Here is a 20,193-nt window from a genome sequence, read left to right as displayed (position 1 = left end):
ATTCAGTCTGAGTTAAGGTAGTGTTTTTTCTGGTAGCTGTTGGAATTTAACGTAACATTGTTCTGGATAAAATCATCACCAGCATTCAGTAATGAAAAAAAAAGTTAATGTTACTCCCATCAGTGGTTATAAATGCATTTTCTCTGTATAACTAGTAACAATTTAACATAACCTCACGAAAAATCCGAACTATCCCTTTAAAAGGTAGTCAGAGATGTGCTTTTATTATATGCTATGACAGCCTGCCTTACATTTAATCCAAACTGACCGGCTACAGACAGCGGAAATACGTCACTTTTCACAGGTGACGTGGCCGCCAGAGGATCCTTCCCCGTGGTCAGAAAGCTCCTGTGTCCTGAGTTCCCCCAGTCAATAGACATACCTGTCTCCTGCGTTAACATTTACCTGCGCCAGGAAACAAAGAGCCAGCCGGGCTGCAGCAGCTGGTTTGAGATTTTAGCGCCTTGACGGTTAAATCAGCTGCTTCACCTGATCGGCCATGGAGACTCATGGGAACTCCAATAAGAAGCAGAAGCTTAGCAACACCATCGAGAACTGGGTGTGTCTTTTTTCCCCTCAAGTTTATTTAACGCAATATTTTATTACTACCTTCGGGTTTAAATGAGCCAAGCGGCTGGCGCTGTTATCGATAGCTAGATGCTAATAGCCCCGAGGCTAACCGTTAGCTGAGTTCACTGCAATGATGGATCAACTTCAGCGTTTCGATGATGGTGTGTCTGTCTTCATATATATTGTTATTTTAACCCTCATTGTTTACACATCAGATAAGATTCTGTCCAATTTTATTACTTTTATGAAAACGAAAAAGTTTAGCACAGTATAAGGAACTGGCATATGAATACCATAACTTGGTTTTAATTACAAATTTATGATAATTATTCAGTCGGTAAGTAATATTTCATTAAATTGAGATAAGGGGTAGGATTAAATAAGTGTTAACTTCTTTGTACTCCTTTTCACACAGAAAAGTATTTGTAAGCTAATGATTTTCTTGGTTATGTATGCACACGCTTTCTCTTGTCCTACTGATTACTACTTTTTAAAAACCCGTTTGAAATAAATAAATGAAATAACAAGAAAGTTTCACATTTTAAGCTCATTTTCTGTCAAGTGCATCATTGTTCAAAACTTTTAGACCTCTTGTTTCTTATTTTGTTTCATTTTAGTTGTATTTTAAAGAGAATATTTTGAGCTGCACAATAGAAGACAAATATTGGGAATATTTGCATGCATAGCACTCTAATTATAATATTGATAGGTATTTCTCAAACCTACATAAAAAGTGAACCATAGACAATGTTTGAGTTTTCAACCAAGCTTCTGCAGAAGGAGAAAACATAGCAAACCACTTCTCCAAGGTGTTTACCATGCGTTCTGACTCTGCATCAGAACTGATCTTTATTACAAAGCAGGAGTGAATGGAATGTGGAGGCTAATAAATCAAAGAATGACTATTCTGATCAAAGAACTACATTCTACACACAAGCAGTTTAAGGAGTAACCCAAGATAAAAAGCAGCTGCAGCTTCAAGGTTTAGGGAAAAAGCCAGTTTTGTCTTTCACACAGTTTAACAAATTCCTCCTCTCTGGAGTGTGAATACTAAACCTTTAAATGAAAAACAAATTAGTAACTACTTATGTAAGCATGATAACAAAACATAGTTATTCTAACAAATTTGCATCTGATATTGTCATATTGCAAAAAAAAATTAAATTTAGCTTTTTATTGTGATTCTGTGTGTTTTGCTACTCGACTTCATTGGGATTTCAGTGTTTGTATGGCTAGGTTTTTATTTAATTTTAGTTTTTTAAATAACTTTTATGAGCAAATTATCTTGATAATTTAAGGGAATGCAACGTGCAACTAATGTCACCTACCAAGCCCACCATGTAAGCCGGAACAAGCGTGGGCAGGTTGTGGGCACACGAGGAGGGTTCAGAGGATGCACCGTCTGGCTGACTGGTAGGATGTTCAAAAAAGACAGAAATAATCCTCACACTAAGGCAGATATTAGATGTAACTTCTCTATAATCCTGCTGTCTTGCTCCCTGCAGGCCTGTCTGGTGCAGGGAAGACGACGGTGAGCATGGCTCTGGAGGAGTACCTGGTGTGTCACGGCATCCCCTGCTACACGCTGGACGGAGACAACATCCGCCAGGGGCTGAACAAGAACCTGGGCTTCAGCCCCGAGGACCGCGAGGAGAACATCCGCCGCATCGCCGAGGTGGCGCGGCTCTTTGCAGATGCGGGTCTGGTCTGCCTCGCCAGCTTCATCTCCCCGTACAGCAGGGTGAGTGAACAGAGCGCCGCCGTTTGGAGACTCGCAACCCAAATCCCATCGTTAAAGTCTGGGAATAAATGATGTAACAAAACGTTTTTGTGTTTTCCTGCAGGATCGGCTGAATGCCAGGAAGATCCACGAGGCGGCAGGGTTACCGTTCTTTGAGGTTTTTGTGGATGCGCCGCTGGACGTGTGTGAGCAGCGGGACGTGAAGGGACTTTACAAGAAGGCCAGAGCGGGGGAGATAAGAGGTAGAGCCAAAATCTTTACTTTAACTAGGCAGAGCAGCAGCACATTTTTGCAGAAAGAAACTCACAATTATTGTTTAGCGATAAAATGTGTGGATCTGTTGATTTTGTGTGAAAAACTAGGAGGATAAAAATGGGTGCTGCATTAGAGGGGGTGCCAAATCTATGGTTAAAAAATCAATTTAAATCTTTTCTGTGCTTAACAGCTGTTTGTGCCTGTGCTTCTCTACAGAGATTCAGAATATAGCCGCTCAAATCAAACAACTTGTGTATAGATCGGTCAAACCAAGCTGCTTCTCCCAAACTTGTGACTTTTTAAAATGAGAAGTGGCTCTCTGGAGCTGCTATGGTGGAAAAACCTGAAATGCTACCAGCAGCCCGTCATAAGCAAATAGAAATTAATATTTCTATTTGAATTTATGAAAAATCCCTCATATAACAACCACTTTTCTGTTCACTGCTTAAATAATTAGAACAGATATATCTGCTTTAGATAGCATCATATGAAGGAAAACATCCACATTGATTTATTTGAATGAGTTTCTGCTCCGGTGACTGATGAGCTGAAGCTGAACTGGACTTTATGTTTCTGCTCTCAGGTTTCACTGGAATCGACTCTGAGTACGAGAAGCCGGAGGCTCCGGAGCTGGTGCTGAAGACCGACTCGTGCAGCGTCAACGAGTGCATCCAGCAGCTGGTCGACCTGCTGCAGGAGCGGGTGAGGCAAATGCACACCAGCTTACTACTAGGCCAGGAGTTTAACATGTTCATTTATCACATTGATTTTTAGTACAATGTTTTTTCTTTTCTTTGTTTTTGGCATTTAAAAGTCATGAGCTGGAACTTTTTATCTTTGTTTGTGTTTCCGCTTCTCTCAGCCCATCAGGGGTTAATTTCTGCTCCAAAAGCGATCAGATGGGACGCTGGAAAAGACTATTGTTGTGCTATAAGGAATTAGCATATCAGTTAAGCTATTCAAGCCTAAAATAGCATCTCAGTGTTAAACATGTAGCAGCAGCTCAGACTCTAATGTCTGCGTCTACATTTTTAAAGAAACTCCATGAATAATCAGGAGTTTCTGGAAATCTGAATGGCTGGAATAAAACTAACAACCTGAATAACTGATTAAAAACAACAAACATCTTTTATAATTTAGCAGAAATGGGTTTTTGAAGAGAAAATGTTGCTCATTTTTTTAAATAAATTTTGATTAATTACAGGCCCTGCAATTAACTCAGTTAAAATTTTCATCAAGTCCAACCACTACCTTTTACTTTTTCATTTATAAAAAAATTATATTAAATCTTAGAAATATAATAAAAAAAACAAAAAAACATGAAAGTATGCGTTTTGTCCAACATATTTCTGAGATTTTTTGGCAGAAATTTGCTGCTCCTCTGTTTTTTTTCTGCACCTTTTCCCCCAGTGAATCAGAGACGGTGGAAAGCAGCTGAAGGTTCACCATATCTCATTGAAACACGGATAATTTGTTATTTTACAAGTTGAAGGAAAAAAAGTTTACCAATAACATCATTTCTAAAGAGTTCACATATTTAATTAGTTACAACATCAAATGCATTATCATACTCAAAGAGTTGCAGAAAAACTTTCCTGGTTTGAAACATTAAAAATCTGTTATTTTCCTAGTGGCCAGTAGGTGGCAGAAATGAGTCATATTGAGGCTGAAGCTGTAGGTTTCTGCTACGTCTGTCCTCCCCTCAGCCTGCTGGAGCAGATTGCTTCATGACGACGTGTTTTTCATGAATGCTCGTTTGTTTTTCAGGACATCGTTCCTGTTGACGCCTCCTATGAGGTGAAGGAGCTCTATGTTCAGGAGAACAAGCTGGACTTGGCCAAGGCCGACGCAGAGACTCTCCCTGCTGTCCAGATTGGAAAGGTGAGCCGGCCTGACTCTGCAGCCGCGTTCTGTTCATCTCGGCCTGGTTGCGTTGACCTCTGACCTCTGTCCTGCAGCTGGACATGCAGTGGGTGCAGGTGTTGGCCGAAGGCTGGGCCACGCCTCTGAACGGCTTCATGAGGGAGAGGGAGTACCTGCAGTGTCTTCACTTCGACTGTCTGCTGGACGGTAAGACGGCTGAGAGAAAAAAATGTTTTAGCAGCGATGTGTCGTCTGGAGAATCAGGAGGATTTTCCTGACACGCGTTTCGAGGCGTGTGTTGAACGTTTGAAGCCTCGCCAGCGGGCCGCACCATGTGACCGTTTTGAGAATTGACTCGCCAGTTTCAAGGTTTTTACAGTTAACTAAAACTAACAAAATAACCAAACGTGCTGAAAAAGTTGCTACTGCCACCAGGAAGAGAACTAAAACATGCAGGATGCCTGCAGGACCCACTTTGGGAATCAATGAAATAAAGCTTCACATCATGTCATTTTCTCATCGCCTGTTTTACTTATATTGGCCACTAGATGGAGCTGATTGCTCAAAGAACTGATCAGGCAAGAATTGGCTTATTCCTCCATATTTATACTTTATTTCCTCAGAAATTGATGTCTGGATTTTCCAGGAGTTGATCACTTTGACCAAAGAAAATGTCCTAATGGATAAATTCTCTAAGTTCTCATGCAACATGGCTTTTATGGTGCACTCACACCAGTCCTGTTTCGTTCACGTTAATCAAACTCCGGTCCGTTTGCGCAGACAGTCCGGTTCGCTTGTGAGGTGTGAATGAGTAATCAAACCAAAAAATTAAATTCTGGTCCGTATACAAACCTCGGTCTGTGTTCGGTTGAAGTGCCGTTTCAAATACGTATGTGAACAGCAAGCGGACCAGACACCGCACCAAAACCAGGAAGTGGACTGCAAGGCAGAGCATTCTGGGTAAATGCAACCAAAATTTATGTGATAGCTGGAGAAATTTCTTGTGTTTTTTTTTTATTTTTACCAGAGACAATTGAGAAATAGTTTAACCACTAAACTCTGACACCTCTCCATTTTTATTTACATTTCGTAAAGAAGGGAGTTGCACTCAGCTTCTTCTTTTGAGATTTTTGTGTTGTTTCCTTCAGTGGTTCTTGGTGTAGCGCCCCCACAGGCGAGGAGGGGAACAGGTTTGGGCTTGGTTTATTTGCCTCGGTGCAGAATGGAACAGAACCACAGCAGATGGAAATATAACAAATGTTGCAACTTTTGGTCCCGAATCAACGGGACTATCAGGTGGGAAAACTCTCTTAATGATTGGCCTCATGTCACCATTTGGTTTATTTCCATCAAACCTAGAGTTTAACTGTTTAGCCAATCAGGATGGAGGTTGCTCAATCAATGTGACACACCTACAGAGGGTTATCAGTAAGGAGGTGCATTTAAACCACATATATTGTTTCCTTTATTTATGGTGAAACTCTTGTTGAAAATCTAAAACATGGCCTTTAATTTACCAAACATCTGAGTTAGAGTCAGCCCTGCCCTGAAGCCAGCGCTTCACTTTCCATTTTACTCTAACAGGAACAAAGTTTCACTAAACGAAGCTCATGTTGCAGCACAGAAGATGAGATTCCAGTGATTAAGACCATGAGGTCGTTAGGAAAACCTTCTATTCCCTGCAGGAGTGATTTCTGCTTTCATCCATCTGATCCGTCTCTGCCCAGACCTTACGGAGGAAACGCTGATCTGTTTGTCTATTTCTGGCTCCGTTTGTAATTTACTGATCCTGATTAAGTACAATATATTAATGTCTGGCTCTACAAAGAATATGGGTAGCTGTTCATAATACAGTGGTTAAAAATGAGAAAATGTTAGTGAATATTTTTCTTTCTGTGCAATCTTTGCACAGAAATTGATAAAATTTCCACTTTTCTCCATTGAATTAGTGGTTCAAACAGGATTAGATGCTGAATTTATCAGTTGACTTTATATTTATATTATTTTATGTTTTTTGCACAATTGTATTTTTTTAAATTTCCTGAATTTTGGAAATTTTATCAAAGAATAATCATGTACACATCCATTTAGTAAGTTAGAATATTATTGAAAAGTCCATTTATTTTAGGAACTTTATGACAAAGTGAAACAGACGGATGTTTAAAAACCTTAATTTCTGTTATTTATGATGATTTTCCACTTACAGGTAATGAAAACATGGCATTTAAAAATAGAATTTTACATCAAGAAAAATAATTAATACAAAAATGTGGACTTGATGAATAATGAATAAATAATTAATACCTGTTGTTTGACTGAATGTAAAATATATATATTTTTAAATTTAACTATCAACGTTGTTTTTTTGATGAATTATTTCCCCAAGTGAAATCAAATTTAAAAGTTTTTTACTCTGTATGAATTGTACGTCTGGCTGACATTTATTCATGTATAAATAAGAAAAACGGTTCTGATGTGGACTTTATTCAGACATCCTACTAAAATATGTTGGAAAAACTTAATGCTTTCATTTTTTTTATTCTGAAAATTTCATATTTAGTAGAAAATAAATGTATTTTATTAGTACAACATTCTGTATTCCATAGAAAAAACAAATTTTCCGTGTTAAACACTAGCGCTGCTTCAGGCAGAAGACCAGCTGGATCTCTGACAACAAACCGTAAAGAAATAAACCAAAAACTTTACAAAACTGATTTAACAATAAGATTCTTTAGCTTTTGGTTGAAATTACTACATTTTAAATGAGGCTGAAAATGAAAGAAAACTTCTAGTGAAGGTTGAGTTCCAGAAGTTTCAATAATTCATGATGGTTTTTTCCTTCGAAGTAAAAGGTTTTCGATAAAAGAGTAACTCCCAGAGGCAGTTTGGGGCATGTTGCTGCTTTCAATTTGAACTCGGAAGTTGAGATTTCCGAGTTCGAGGGCGGAGAAATCGACTGGAACATTGGTTCTTAAAATGCAGAAAGTTTAGGATCTGTTCATATTTGCCTGGCAAATGGTGAACAGGTGTTTGCCAACCAAGGATTGAATGCAGAACTTCTGACTCTGTTAGTGGAAGAAAAACTTCAACAAAATGAAAAGCACTCTGTCCTTTCAGTCCGTTAGAGCTGTTTGGTTCAAGGATCCAACTTAGAATATGATTTCATCCATTTGTTTCTGAGATCAGCACCACAAACAAACATTATGCAGAATCTCTTCCGCGCACAAATTCAATGCATTCAATAATAGATTGATAGGAGTTTCAGCTGGAAGCAGACACCCACAAAAACCTTCTCTGTTGATCACTAAAATGTTGTGAATTATGGGTGTGCCAAAAAATCGATTCACATTTATTCATTTATTATGATTCAGAATCGATTTAAAATGTCCCAAATTTATTAAAATAATAAATCTGCTTTTGTAATTATGTGGGAGTTCTGACGTCGCCACACAGCTGGAATGTATGCAGAAAGCACCAAAACAGAGGAAACAACAAAAATGAGAGAGAAATTTAACTGGCGCCGTCTTCGTTTAAGGCACCGAATACCCGGGAGGACCCAGTTCGCTTCGCAAAATGGAGATTGAAAACTTCAGGAACAATGCAAATGGGCGGAGCCACGGTACGCCGTGATTGGTCAGAAGTTTGTTGCCGTGTTTTTTGCAGAAATGCTCTCGGACAGCAACGATATTTACATATCTCCCTTCAACTAGTTGGGGCCTGCCATGCAAAGCAATGGCAGGAACCTATTGCTATTCTCCCAATTCTTTATTTTTCATCCGTAACCGTTAATGCGGCTCAGTTGGGGCCTGCCATGCAAAGCAATGGCAGGAACCTATTGCTATTCTCCCAATTCTTTATTTTTCATCCGTAACCGTTAATGCGGCTCATACCGCTGGGTGCACACCTACAAATGAGGTATCAAAACATGCAGAAAATTCACGCCATTGGAGCTATTACTTTTGGTGGGATTTGGGCTTAACGTGGCGACATAATTCGCAAAAAACTACGAAAAAAACCCCATTATAAGTCAATGGGAAAAATCCTAGAAATACCCTATTTTTGAGGATTTTCTGTGTCGTCACAAATTCACCTAGAAATGCCATTCAAATTTCATTTTGTAGATACGTCTGTGATCTCTTCGAAAGTGAAGACGGCTCGTCGATACCAGTTACGGTTTGTCCACAATTTGTCTCTAAGCGACCCAAAGTTTCTCATTTTTCCAAAAATTAGAGTGAGAGCCAGGGCCTGTAGATCTCGGCTAGAGTGAGAAATGGAGAGATTTTTTGAGCCCAAAATAATTTTGAAATCGCCATCACGTCCACAAATATCGCACGATTGGTATCAAAATCGGTCCTGACATTGATACGCCTGTCTGCTCCGGTAAAATGTTTTCGAAATTTATCTACATCGTACGGTTTTCTGTCACGGTGCTTCAGAGCAAAGTCATGCCACAAGATTTTCTGAGGCTCTCAGGCTCTTTCACTAACAGTTCACACCTTGGTGTGAAACTTATTTACCATAGCAACGGAACTCAAGAGGCTATTGGCTGCTGATTAGGACTACAAATACGCATCACTGTAGTTCTAACTATAGTGGAACGCTCAGTTGAAACAGATCAGGACTGAGAACTGGCCTTTAGAACTACTTGCTGCTATGGGCTGTATATAACTGATTTAACTCAGTAACTGTTACACATGGGATTAGTTTGGAACTTTAAAATTAAGCATAATAATAATTTCAAAATAAAAGCCTTGAATATTTTTTAATCAGATATTTGCTCTGTTGGGCAATATATAACTGATTTAACCCAATGACTGTTATACATGGGATTAGTTTGGCCCTTTGAAATGAAGTTTAACAAAAATTCCAAAATAAAAGCCTTGAATATTTTTACATGACGTAATTGCTCTTTTTGCCTTTATTTGACTTTTTCATCCAAAGCACTGTTACACATGGTATTAGTTCGGAACTTTAAAATGAAGCATACTGAAAATTTCAAAATAAAAGCCTTGAATATTTTTATATGACGTAATTGCTCTTTTAATCTTTATTTGACTTTTTCATCCAAAGCACTGTTACACATGGTATTAGTTTGGCCCTTTGAAATGAAGCATACTGCAAATTTCAAAATAAAAGCCTTGAATATTTTTACATCATGTAATTGCTCTTTTTGGCTTTATTTGACTTTTTCGTCCAAAGCACTGATAAACATAGGATTAGTTTGGCGCTTTGAAATGAAGCTTAACAAACATTTCAAAATAAAAGCCTTTAATATTTTTACATCAGCTACTTGTGTTTTGAGCATTATATAACTATTTTAACCCAAGGACTATTACGCATGGGATTAGTTTGGCCCTTTGAAATGAAGTTTAACAAAACTTCCAAAATAAAAGCCTTGACAACATTTTAAATCATACTGAATGGTGCACGTCCACCTTACTTAACGTTCTTGTGATTCTCAGCATGCTATTGATTACGTTGCAGCGTTCTTTAGCATCGATGCCAATTTGTAGCATGACAACGCCGGGCCCAAACCGACGGGCACGCCTTGGCAGGCCCCGGCTAAATTTCTTCCGAAATTTTCTAGTTTCTGTTTTTTTGTTTCTGCGGGCGACGTGAATGCTGAACGTTTTTATACGACGTGGTGAGAGGTTATGTGCATTTTTACGATTCTTCATTAAATAACTCCAAAGGCTGTTCTTCTGGATTGCAATGTCGTCGTGAATCAAATCGTGAGATAGTAACAGATTCCCACCTCTGCTACGCAAACTAAAACTTATTCGTTAGTTAGACTCTGTCCTGTATCTAATTTTAATGTCCTTCTCCTCCACTAGGTGGCGTGATTAACCTGTCGGTGCCCGTTGTGCTGCCGGTGTCCACGGCGGATAAGGAGCGTCTGGACGGCGTGACGGCCATGGCGCTGGTCTATAACGGCCGACGCGTCGCCATCCTCCGTAACCCGGAGTTTTACCAGCACCGGAAGGAGGAGCGCTGCGCCCGGCAGTGGGGCACCACCTGCAAAGACCACCCGTACATCAAGGTGAGCGTCAGAGCCGCTTCTGTACGACAGCAGAACGAGATCCGGCTTGTTTACGGACTGCCAGGAAAATTACCGGAGCTGGTAGTAACTAGTTACATTTAATTAAATTTACTTGAGTATTTTCATTATGAAGTGTCGCTATAAACTTCTGGATTTTCTACCCAGTGAATGAAAAACAAACATGTTTTAACCAAAAACTCACCAGACGCGGAGACACACCTGCAGTTTTCCTTAAAGTTTAAGTTTTTTAATTGAAAGAAACTGATTGGGGAAAAATGTTTATTTTGCCTGATTCTGTTATTTTATGTTACTTATATGAATTATTGTCATTTTGTCCTTAAAGTACACAAATTTTCACTTTACATTTTGTTCCATCTGATGCCGTTTTTAAATATTAAATGATTGATAAAATACTCTTTTACTCTTATTTGAGTAATTTCTTAGATGGCTACTTTTTACTTGAGTAAAATTGTTGAAGCAAAGCTCATCTTACTTCATATTTTGGGTACTCTGGCCACCTCTGAAAATCACTATAAAGGAAACATTCAAGGCAGAATCAAATCAGAGGCGTACTCTGAAATGTTTGTTTCAAGGCTCTACTTGATTAAGGAGAAGATGACAAGTCAGTGAACTCCTAACCAACCCACTGATGCTCTCGCTATTTATCCTTCTTCACATGTTGACATGTAAGTTGGCCGGTGATTGTTTCAGCTCTGGAAAAACCCTAAAACAAAACATCTTTATCTTCTGCAACCAAATCTCACCTCATGATGGGAAAACAGCCCATAAACCTTTTCTCATACCATGAAGTGTTGTGTGTCAGCTTCCACTTCAACCACCGACATGTTCATTACTCATAATCTAAACCAGTCTGTCTAGAACTATAAAACAAATGATGATCAAATCAATGTAATTAATAAATGCAAAATGGTTCTTAGAGTAAGAAAGCAAACGAGTAAATTAATATTTTTTTAAAGAGGTATAAACGAAACACTAGATAAGTAAAACCAACATTATGATGCAGTGAGTAAATATAACAATAAAATAACACGTTTGATGCCGTTTGTACTGACGGTTGCGGACAGCCTGGATTCATTAGCGTGTCAGAAACAAGTCATGAGTGAGATCCCAAACTCTCAGTGGAGGAGCCAAATGCTTATTGATCCCGTCACACGACGCCTCTGCTGCTGACGGCCTGCAGACGTTTACATGCCAGCAGGAACTGGAATCGCTCCGGCCTGTGCACACGCTGTCCGAGATGTCCGAGAAATAAGAGCCGTAAATTGATAAATTATAAAGAACTCATCGGTTTCTTGAGTTTTTTTATTTGCACACTATAAAAAGGCTCGTCATGGTAGATCAGCCCACCGTCGGCCTCCAGCGACTTCGTTCATTATTGAAATCAGTGGTTGTATTCTACTTTGTGGTATTTCTTTAAAAATACACAGATTATTAATTTCTGAATTTTAATGTTTAGAATCACTTGATTCACACAAATGGAGACTTTATTTTTTTAGCTTTGGGTGGATCAGTGTCGCACTGCGTACTTAACCTGCCCTTTAACTCCTGAAGAGTCGGAACACTTTGCTCTCTTCGCTGATGGAAAAACTGAACATCTGGAGAAATGGAGGTTTTCTCATTACTTAAAAACTTCGTTTTGATCCACCCGTCTTCTGCAGGTGTTAAATCTGGAATCTGATGTGTTCTCCACCCTAAAAACCAAAAAAAAACATTGTTTGGGAATGTAGTTTCCATTTCTCTCCAAATTCATCTGTTTTTAAAAAAAAAAATGTATCCAGCTGTTTTCTTGCACTGGTTTTTCTGACACCTGCTTCGTGAACAGAAACCCAGAACTTATTCCACCGCTTTGGACTGCTGAATTTATTGCGGTTTGACTGAATCCAAAGGATTTATGCCACATGTGACGCTAAAGCAGCAGCCGTCGACTTTCAGTGAAGATTCAGGTTGTTGTTTAGAGATGAACAGGATGCAGGTGGAAACAGTCCAAGCTCTTATCTTCAGGTATCGCCCTAAAAGTGAAGGAAAAATTAGAAAAGTTTTTGTTTTCTTTTAAATTTCATCCATCCAGCCGTCCGTCTGCCCATTCGGTCCTTTCTGTCTGAGTTTAGCAGATTCTGTAGTTGAAGACAGATCGCTGTAAAACTGCAGTAAAGTATTCACACCCCTGGCAGATTTAGTTTATTTCACTGATTTGAAAATTATACAGCTACTTCTGACGGATAAAAAAAACAATATAAAAGCTTTTCTTTTCTTTCTAACATCATTAAAAGTGACATTTTATGCAAAAGATTTTGAGAAAGAAAGATCTTGTGCAAAAAATGTAATAAACATGTTTTGTGTAGCCCATGGACCTATTTTAACGGGTTCCTATAAAATGTTAAAAATAACTATTCCTCTTGAAATTGTTTTGTTTATTAATTTCAGTTGTGAGCAATTGTTTACTGGTTTGCAGTGACTTCCAGTAACTGACTGGTTGGCTTTTGATGTTTGAGTCAGAGCCCCAGAAAAAACGCCCAAATATTTCAACACCTTAACTTTTAACTTTCATCTTATTCCCACCATCGCCATGGTGAAATGTGGCTCATGTGTTGACTGATGGGGCGGCGGCGGGGCGGCGGCGGCTACACGTGTCCTAAATTGGGACCACGACTCTCCACTGTTGACACCTGAAGCCTCAATGCCGTCGCCACACGTCTAACCTGACGTGTGTGTGTGTGTGTGTTCAGCCTGCTCTGATTAAGGCCTCCCTCGTTAAACTGTGTGTGTGTGTGTGTGTTTACATGACCATACGTCTCTCTGGCTCCACCGGAGCCCGTCTGTCAGCGGCGCCCTTTACTGCGACGGCTGCGCCGCATTGTTTCCGTCTGCTGTCAGCTGCAAACGAGCCGCTCCGTTCAGACGCAGTTAATCCACCTTTTCCTGTTTACCTGTCCGTCAGGCAGACCCCCCCTCCCCCTCCCTCCGCAGGGAGCCGTGGTGTGTTGGTCGGGCCGGGTCGGTCTGTGCGCTGTGTAACGTTCGTTCATGGTTCATGTGAGCCTCTTCTCCACATATGGGTCGAGTTTTTCAAGCCACCTCTGGACAAATTGGATCAGTTAGCGTGAGGAGCGGAAAAATGTAAATTTCTCACATGATCTTTCCTTTTGATCAAATCGTGGCGACGCCTCTGCTGCTGACAGCTTTCTGATTTAAACCCACTGTAAAGCAGAAACTGCAGCCAGGCCGTTCTTTTGCTTTTTAAATATAAATATCAAAGCCTGTTTAAATGATGAATTACATGTTAATGGAATAAGTGGCACAAATGTTTTTTTTAATGTTCAGATTCATCAGTTTCATGCAGTAACTCTAGCTGGGGTCTCCTAAGGACCGCAGGAGGGACGCCAGAGATATCGCCTGAAACAAAATCAGCCTGAGCGATTTGGATCTTTGTTTGATTATCCTGGGGAGAAAGTTTCTCTCTCTGGCAAACATGAGAACGTTTGTCACTTAATTGTGGTAAACAGCAGATTTTATCTTCGACCTGAACCAGCGTATGGGAAATGTGGTGAAAATGTTGTTTTGAACATTTTATTAAAGAGAAACTAAACGCATCACTAATTTTTGTTGCTTAATTTTGGGAAGGGAAGGTTTCTTTAAACTTATCCACCAACTTTGACCAAATTTATGCTGTAAAAAGGCAGTTATTAAAAAACTGACACATTTTGCAGATTTTTTATTTAACCTCTTAAACCTTTTTATACAATATTAGAATTACAGTAAAAATGCACATAGCCAAATTAATTTTTTTAAATAAGAAAATAAATGTTTTATCCTTAAAAATGATCATTTAATAAACGCTTGATCATTTGTAGCAAAGGATGCATCTAACATAACAAACATGTGAAAAGCTCAGGACTTTCTGCTTTGTGGTATTATGCTTGGATTAAACAATTAATAATTGGATAGCAAAAGGCGCTTAGTGGTAGTTTGTTTGTCTTTTTACGGATTTTGAACCAGTTGAAGCTGAAACTGCGTGGAACGTCTCTACAAAGGTTTTTTTCTATCTGAAATGGAAAATGTTTATATTTTTTGTACGGTTTTGGTTTAGTTACTGCTCTGTGTGTTCTTTCTACAAATTGCATTTTTTAACTACAGGTAACGATTAATTGTAATAAGTAAATTAGTTGATTTCAATAATTGATCACAATAAATCCAATTGATCGTTTCAGCCCTGATTGAGACCTAATTGTGATGATTGATCGGTCGCGTTTCCAGATGGTGATGGAAAGTGGCGACTGGCTGGTTGGCGGAGACCTGCAGGTTCTGGACCGGATCTACTGGAACGACGGTCTGGACCAGTACCGGCTGACGCCCAATGAGCTCAAACAGAAGTTTAAAGAAATGAACGCAGGTAGCCGTCCCGTCTTCTGCTGCCAGCTCCACTTCCTGGTTCTGGTTTCCTTCCACCAAACCAGTCCTCTCCTCTTCCATGCGCAGACGCGGTGTTCGCCTTCCAGCTCCGGAACCCGGTCCATAACGGCCACGCCCTGCTCATGCAGGACACCCAGAAACGGCTGGTGGAGCGCGGCTACCGCCGGCCCGTCCTGCTGCTCCACCCGCTGGGAGGCTGGACCAAAGACGACGATGTGCCGCTGCCGTGGCGGATGAAGCAGCACGCCGCCGTGCTGGAGGAGCGCGTGCTGGATCCGGACTCCACCATCGTTGCCATTTTCCCGTCTCCCATGATGTACGCGGGACCGACTGAGGTAACGCAGATCAAGGCGGCGCTGAAGTTTCTTTAAATGCAAACGTGGCAGATAAAAAAACTCGCTGCCGCGCTGAATGATGAGCGTTGAGTCGGCGGAGGAGGCCGTCTTCATGCCGGCTGACTGACGACTGGACAGGAAAGGGAACCAGCAGCTGGGCCGAGTCGCTCTGCTCAGCGGCTGGAAACTTTTCATTCATTCACTTCTTATAATGTGGAAGCAGCCGATCATTGGGAACAGACTGAGGGCTGCTGGACATCAGGGACTCAGTTAAATTAGTTTGGAGCCATAAAAAGTTGTATTTTTTTCTTTTAGGGCCAAGTGCAAGCCTAACGGTAACGTTTAGCCGTTAAAAGTGAGACTATTTCTTCTGTGGTTTTCATATTTACGGGATGGCCCTGAAGCAGACAGGAGCCGCTTTCATAAAACACTTCAAGGTGGCTTGAAAGTGGCTGTTTTATCTTCATCTGCCTCTGTTTACTGCAGATTTTTTGTTTGACCACTTAAATCTTTTTATGCAAACTAAACAAATAATTCAATTTGTTTAAAAAAAAAACATATTTTATTGCCTAAAATGAAATAACAGCATTCCTTTAGTGAAAGTTTGATCATTTGTAGCAAACGAAGCATCTAAAAATCCTTCAACATGAGAAAAGCTCAGACCTTTTCAGCGCAGCGCTAATCTGGGATTATATTTTCATTTGACTAGTTAATACTTGGATAGCAATAGATGGTGATGCGTTTTGGCTTAATTTCTAGCAAATGACCTTTTTGAGTCTCCAGTTAACGATTAATCAATCACTAAATTAGGTGACAATTATTTGAGGTATTGATTACTTTGATTAATTGTTTCAGTTGTTTCAGTTCACTCTAAAATGTATAAGTTTAGAGTTTAAATGTGGTGCTACATGATTCATAAGTCATAAGTGTTGAGGTTTCAATCTTTTTGCTGCCATAGGAGAGAAAAGTGTCACATTTCCTGCACTCCATGAAGCCAACACACGTCTTGTTGCTCTAAACTACCGGATTAAAATCCTTCCAGACTTTTAATCTGCTCTCTGTTAGGATTATTCGTGTCTCTTCTCCCGTTTTTAACATCTTTCAGCTCCATTTTGTTGTGACTAGCCGGCGCTCAGCGTCTTTGTGGGACTGAAATGTTAGAACGAAACATTCTACTTTCATTCAAAATCTGAAACCTAAAGCATTCATTAAAGTAGCAGCTTCATATTGAAGTTTTTAATTATTTTATTGTTTTATCCAGACACCTGCTGCAGGTCCGTTTTAACACCAGAAACTCCAAAATGAGACAAACACTCAGCTCTCCTGGAGGCTTTTATGGAAGAAAGAAGCTTCTGTGCCAGAATCTCCCGCACTGCTCAGAGTAGCAAAAACGTCTTTGTATTCGACTGCTTTGTTTTTTTATTAAATAAACTCATTAAAAAGACAGAACTTATAACTTTGAGCCAGTTACCTTTCATTATGCCATGCAGCTTTCCCTGCCTGGTGTTTTCAAGCTTCTTTACATTTATTTACATTTTCGTTGCTCACATAAAGTTCTTTAATTCAAAGAAACTTAACAAAATCATGAAGATTTTGTTCTTCACCACATCGTTTGTGGTGATATTTATTACCAGTAGAAGGAAACCGAAGCCGTTCAGGGAACAGTTTAAACCGACGTTCCTCGTTCCCTCAGGTTCAGTGGCATTGTCGAGCCCGTATGGTCGCCGGCGCCAACTTCTACATCGTGGGTCGCGACCCTGCAGGCATGCCCCACCCGGCCACGGGGAAGGACCTGTACGAGCCGAGCCACGGAGCCAAGGTCCTCACCATGGCGCCGGGCCTCGTCTCCCTGGAGATTGTTCCCTTCAAGGTCGCTGCGTACAACAAGGTCAAAGGAGCCATGGACTTCTACGAGCCCAAGAAGTAAGCTTACGCCCAGCTAGCCCCGACTCTTCGGTCTGGTTGTCACGGTAATGGGAAACAGGAAGTGCTCACTCAGGTTAATTTAGAAGCTTATTTGGATGTTTAATCCCGTTTAGGCCAATTAGGCCAAGCAGTCTAAACAGAAATTATATTCTGTAAATTCGTTGTGTGTTTATAGAACGGCTCCTGTTCTCCCGGTGCTTTTGTCTCGCTGAGCCAAAAATAACACCTGTTGTTTTCTTTTCCTCAGAGCTAAAATGTTTTAGGCTTTGATGTTGCTCAGAATCACACAGACCTGCCGCTGATTAAAGTCTGTATCTGCGCAACGCAAACGACTTTTAGCTCCAGTCACGCCGTTTATTTTCTTTTCCTCTCGGTGTGATGAAGGCTGCGTGAGCGTAGCTGCAAGATTCAGGTGGATTAGATGATTAGTCGAGTTTTCCATGATGCAAAGTCGGGACATTAATCCTAATCCAACAGCTGATCGGAATTATAGTAGTCCAGCTTCGCATATTTTCATATTTTCATCTAGTTTCTTCCTTCACATGAGAGAAAAGCTAAATTAATGTCAAATTTTCTTTTCTCTTGTTCTTCCAAAAGCTGGATGGTAAAAGTCTTTATCTGGTGTTTTGGTCTCGGCTGGTTTATTTTGAAGGACAGTTTTGTTTACAGAGAATTCATAATTAGTTTAATTTGCTGTTGTTTATTTTTAGATTTCAAATGTCCCAGCTCCAGTGTTAAATGATCTTCAGAATTTCTCGTTTTGATCTTTGAGTGTGTTCTTGCATTATTATTATTATTGTTATTATGATTATTATATATTGGAAATGATCTCAAAACATTATCATTTGTCTCAATGACTTCAGAGACAATCGATCAAGTTGTTATTGTGACAGGCTAATTTTTCATGCACAGCATCGTTTTAATGTGCATATAAAACAATAAACTTCATTCTGAAGGAGTGGCGGATCTTATTTTTCCGTTGGGAAGCGCCGCAGTCAGGAAACCCTGATGTTTGTAATAAAACAAAACGATTTCTATTAAAACAGACAAACTCTTTCTGAGTCACGTCTCCTAACTCGTTCCCTCTGCCTCCGTGTCTTTCTGTCCTGCAGCCATCAGAATTATGATTTCATCTCAGGCACGCGCATGCGGAGGATGGCGCGCGAAGGGGAGAACCCCCCCGACGGCTTCATGGCCCTGAAAGCCTGGGCCGTTCTTAAGGAGTACTACCAGTCCCTGGAGAAGGCCTAACCGGAAGACCAGGAAACGCTGGATCTTATTCTGTCTGACATGAGAAACGCCGGGACCGCTCAGTTTTATACAGAAACTTCACGCTGGCTTTTATCCGTCTCACTTCCTGTCAGTTGCTTTTAGTGCTGTTACATTTGTGTTTTTAGCCATGTGCTTTATTTACTCTTTAGATTTCTCCTTTTCCAGCTGAACATTCAGATTAACGTGTAATAAAGTAGATTATCTGCAGATCTAAAGATGGCGACAGCTCGGTGCTGTTGATCAGTACCTGAACACGTTTGGGGCGGTTCTGTTCCGGAAGCCGCAGTAAAAGTCGAGTGCCTTGGTCTTTCACATAATGTCATGTTGGGATCACTGATTCTTCGTATCGTTGCACAGAAAAGCTCCTGTTAACTCAGTATTTTCTTTTAAATGTATTTATTCTCGTTTTAACCGGTGGTGCATGGTAGTCGTCGTACTTTAAGTTTTTTTTTACATCCTTTCATTTTCTTTTCTACCTCCAGCAGCTCGTCTTTTTCTTGCGGTAAATAATTTTTTAAATATCAGTTAGGATCACGTTTGTTATCTTCCCTGACTAATAAATCATTTTTAGAGAAAAAAAACTGTCTAATATCCTTTTTGTTTGTTTTTGTTTTGAGGAAATGCCACAAGTTTATGGCCTTTTCTTAACGAACACCAGAGGGCGTAAGTGGCAGCGTGAAATGATGCGGTTACTGAATCACCCGACAGTGGATGGAGATCAGGAGACATGATCTGGTTTGATGGTTGCTGGATTATCATATCAGCTCTATTCTCCATTTATTGTCCAGTTTTATTATCACAGCTCTGCTAAAAAGCAGCTTTATACAAACTGAATTATTTCCATGCATCCTGCTAATCTGGAAACAATGTTTGACCGTTCCTTTACTTTTTGCAGCAATAATTACATTTCAAATAACATTGTGATTTAAAAAAATATTTTATATAATTTATTAACTTAATATATTTGACAGTTTCTCAAATATATTAAGTCACAAGCTTCACTGTTTTCAATAGGATTTTATATGAAGAACCAACAAAGTGTTTTTTTTAATCTAAAGTGATCTCAGCATATGAACCTCATATACTTTTATTATTTCTTTAACCCCAAATCAACCTTATATTTGCAGATTAACTGTATAAATTGTTGAGTTGAGTTTGACTTTATTGAAATGGTGTATTAAGAGTTTAGTTTTAAAAGAGTTTAGTTTTAAAGCCACTCCTCTTACATCTACAGTGTCATCCAATAAATTACTGTTAACTTGGTTTTAACTCTCAATATTTACTGTCTGTAACCAGTACAGTGCAGTCATATCATTTCTTGTGATTCTGAATTTTAGATTTTTAAATTCACATTTTCCCTTAAATTATAAAGTCCTTATTGTAAGAAGAGCTTTTGGATGTTTCCCGGTAATTCATTATTTTTTTGACTTTAAATTGTAATTCCACTATGTCAAAAAATTTTTTTTAACAGTGTTTCTGTACAAATTGTGACATTTTCATATAAATTAGTTGAATTCTGTGATTTTTATTTTGTTGTTCTTTTTTGTTAACTATTTATTGGCATTTTAACAGACTTCAACCAGTTAGATCAACTTCCTGGAATTCTGCGATATTTTGCCTAAAACCGTCTCAGTGCTGCCCTCTTTGGGTTGAACAGTGGCTACTGCAGTTCAGTTTTCCTATTGGTTAATGGCACGGCTGTGGGTTTGGGTTAGCTCATCCCCTCACTGGGCCACGCCCCCGTGTCTTTTGGCTCCGCC

The 20,193-nt window shown here is 39.7% G+C and overlaps 1 protein-coding gene across 1 annotated transcript; it reads left to right on the top strand.

Annotated features, from left to right (window-relative positions):
- Positions 1-287: 287 nt before the first annotated feature.
- On the top strand, positions 288-19,014 carry papss1 (3'-phosphoadenosine 5'-phosphosulfate synthase 1). Its single transcript, XM_023334296.1, has 12 exons — positions 288-559; positions 1,869-1,983; positions 2,076-2,311; positions 2,415-2,553; positions 3,150-3,268; positions 4,334-4,447; positions 4,525-4,636; positions 10,264-10,469; positions 14,745-14,880; positions 14,967-15,235; positions 16,929-17,158; positions 18,274-19,014. The coding sequence occupies exons 1-12, from the start codon at positions 500-502 to the stop codon at positions 18,410-18,412; spliced, it is 1,875 nt and encodes a 624-aa protein (XP_023190064.1). The 5' UTR covers positions 288-499; the 3' UTR covers positions 18,413-19,014.
- Positions 19,015-20,193: the final 1,179 nt, after the last annotated feature.

The sequence above is a fragment of the Xiphophorus maculatus genome, chromosome 5, assembly GCF_002775205.1.
Source record: "Xiphophorus maculatus strain JP 163 A chromosome 5, X_maculatus-5.0-male, whole genome shotgun sequence".
NCBI lineage: Eukaryota > Metazoa > Chordata > Actinopteri > Cyprinodontiformes > Poeciliidae > Xiphophorus > Xiphophorus maculatus.
Note: the sequence above shows the minus strand (reverse complement) of the source record. Positions and strands in the feature narration are given on the sequence as shown.

What these genes read in the sequence shown, in the direction of transcription:
- papss1 (XM_023334296.1), top strand. Translation starts at nt 500, where the DNA reads ATGGAGACTCATGGGAACTCCAATAAGAAGCAGAAGCTTAGCAACACC. An exon ending in CAGAGCGGGGGAGATAAGAG is followed by an intron (nt 2,554 to 3,149) that starts GTAGAGCCAAAA and finishes TTCTGCTCTCAG; the next exon opens with GTTTCACTGGAATCGACTCT. An exon ending in GACTTCTACGAGCCCAAGAA is followed by an intron (nt 17,159 to 18,273) that starts GTAAGCTTACGC and finishes TCTGTCCTGCAG; the next exon opens with CCATCAGAATTATGATTTCA.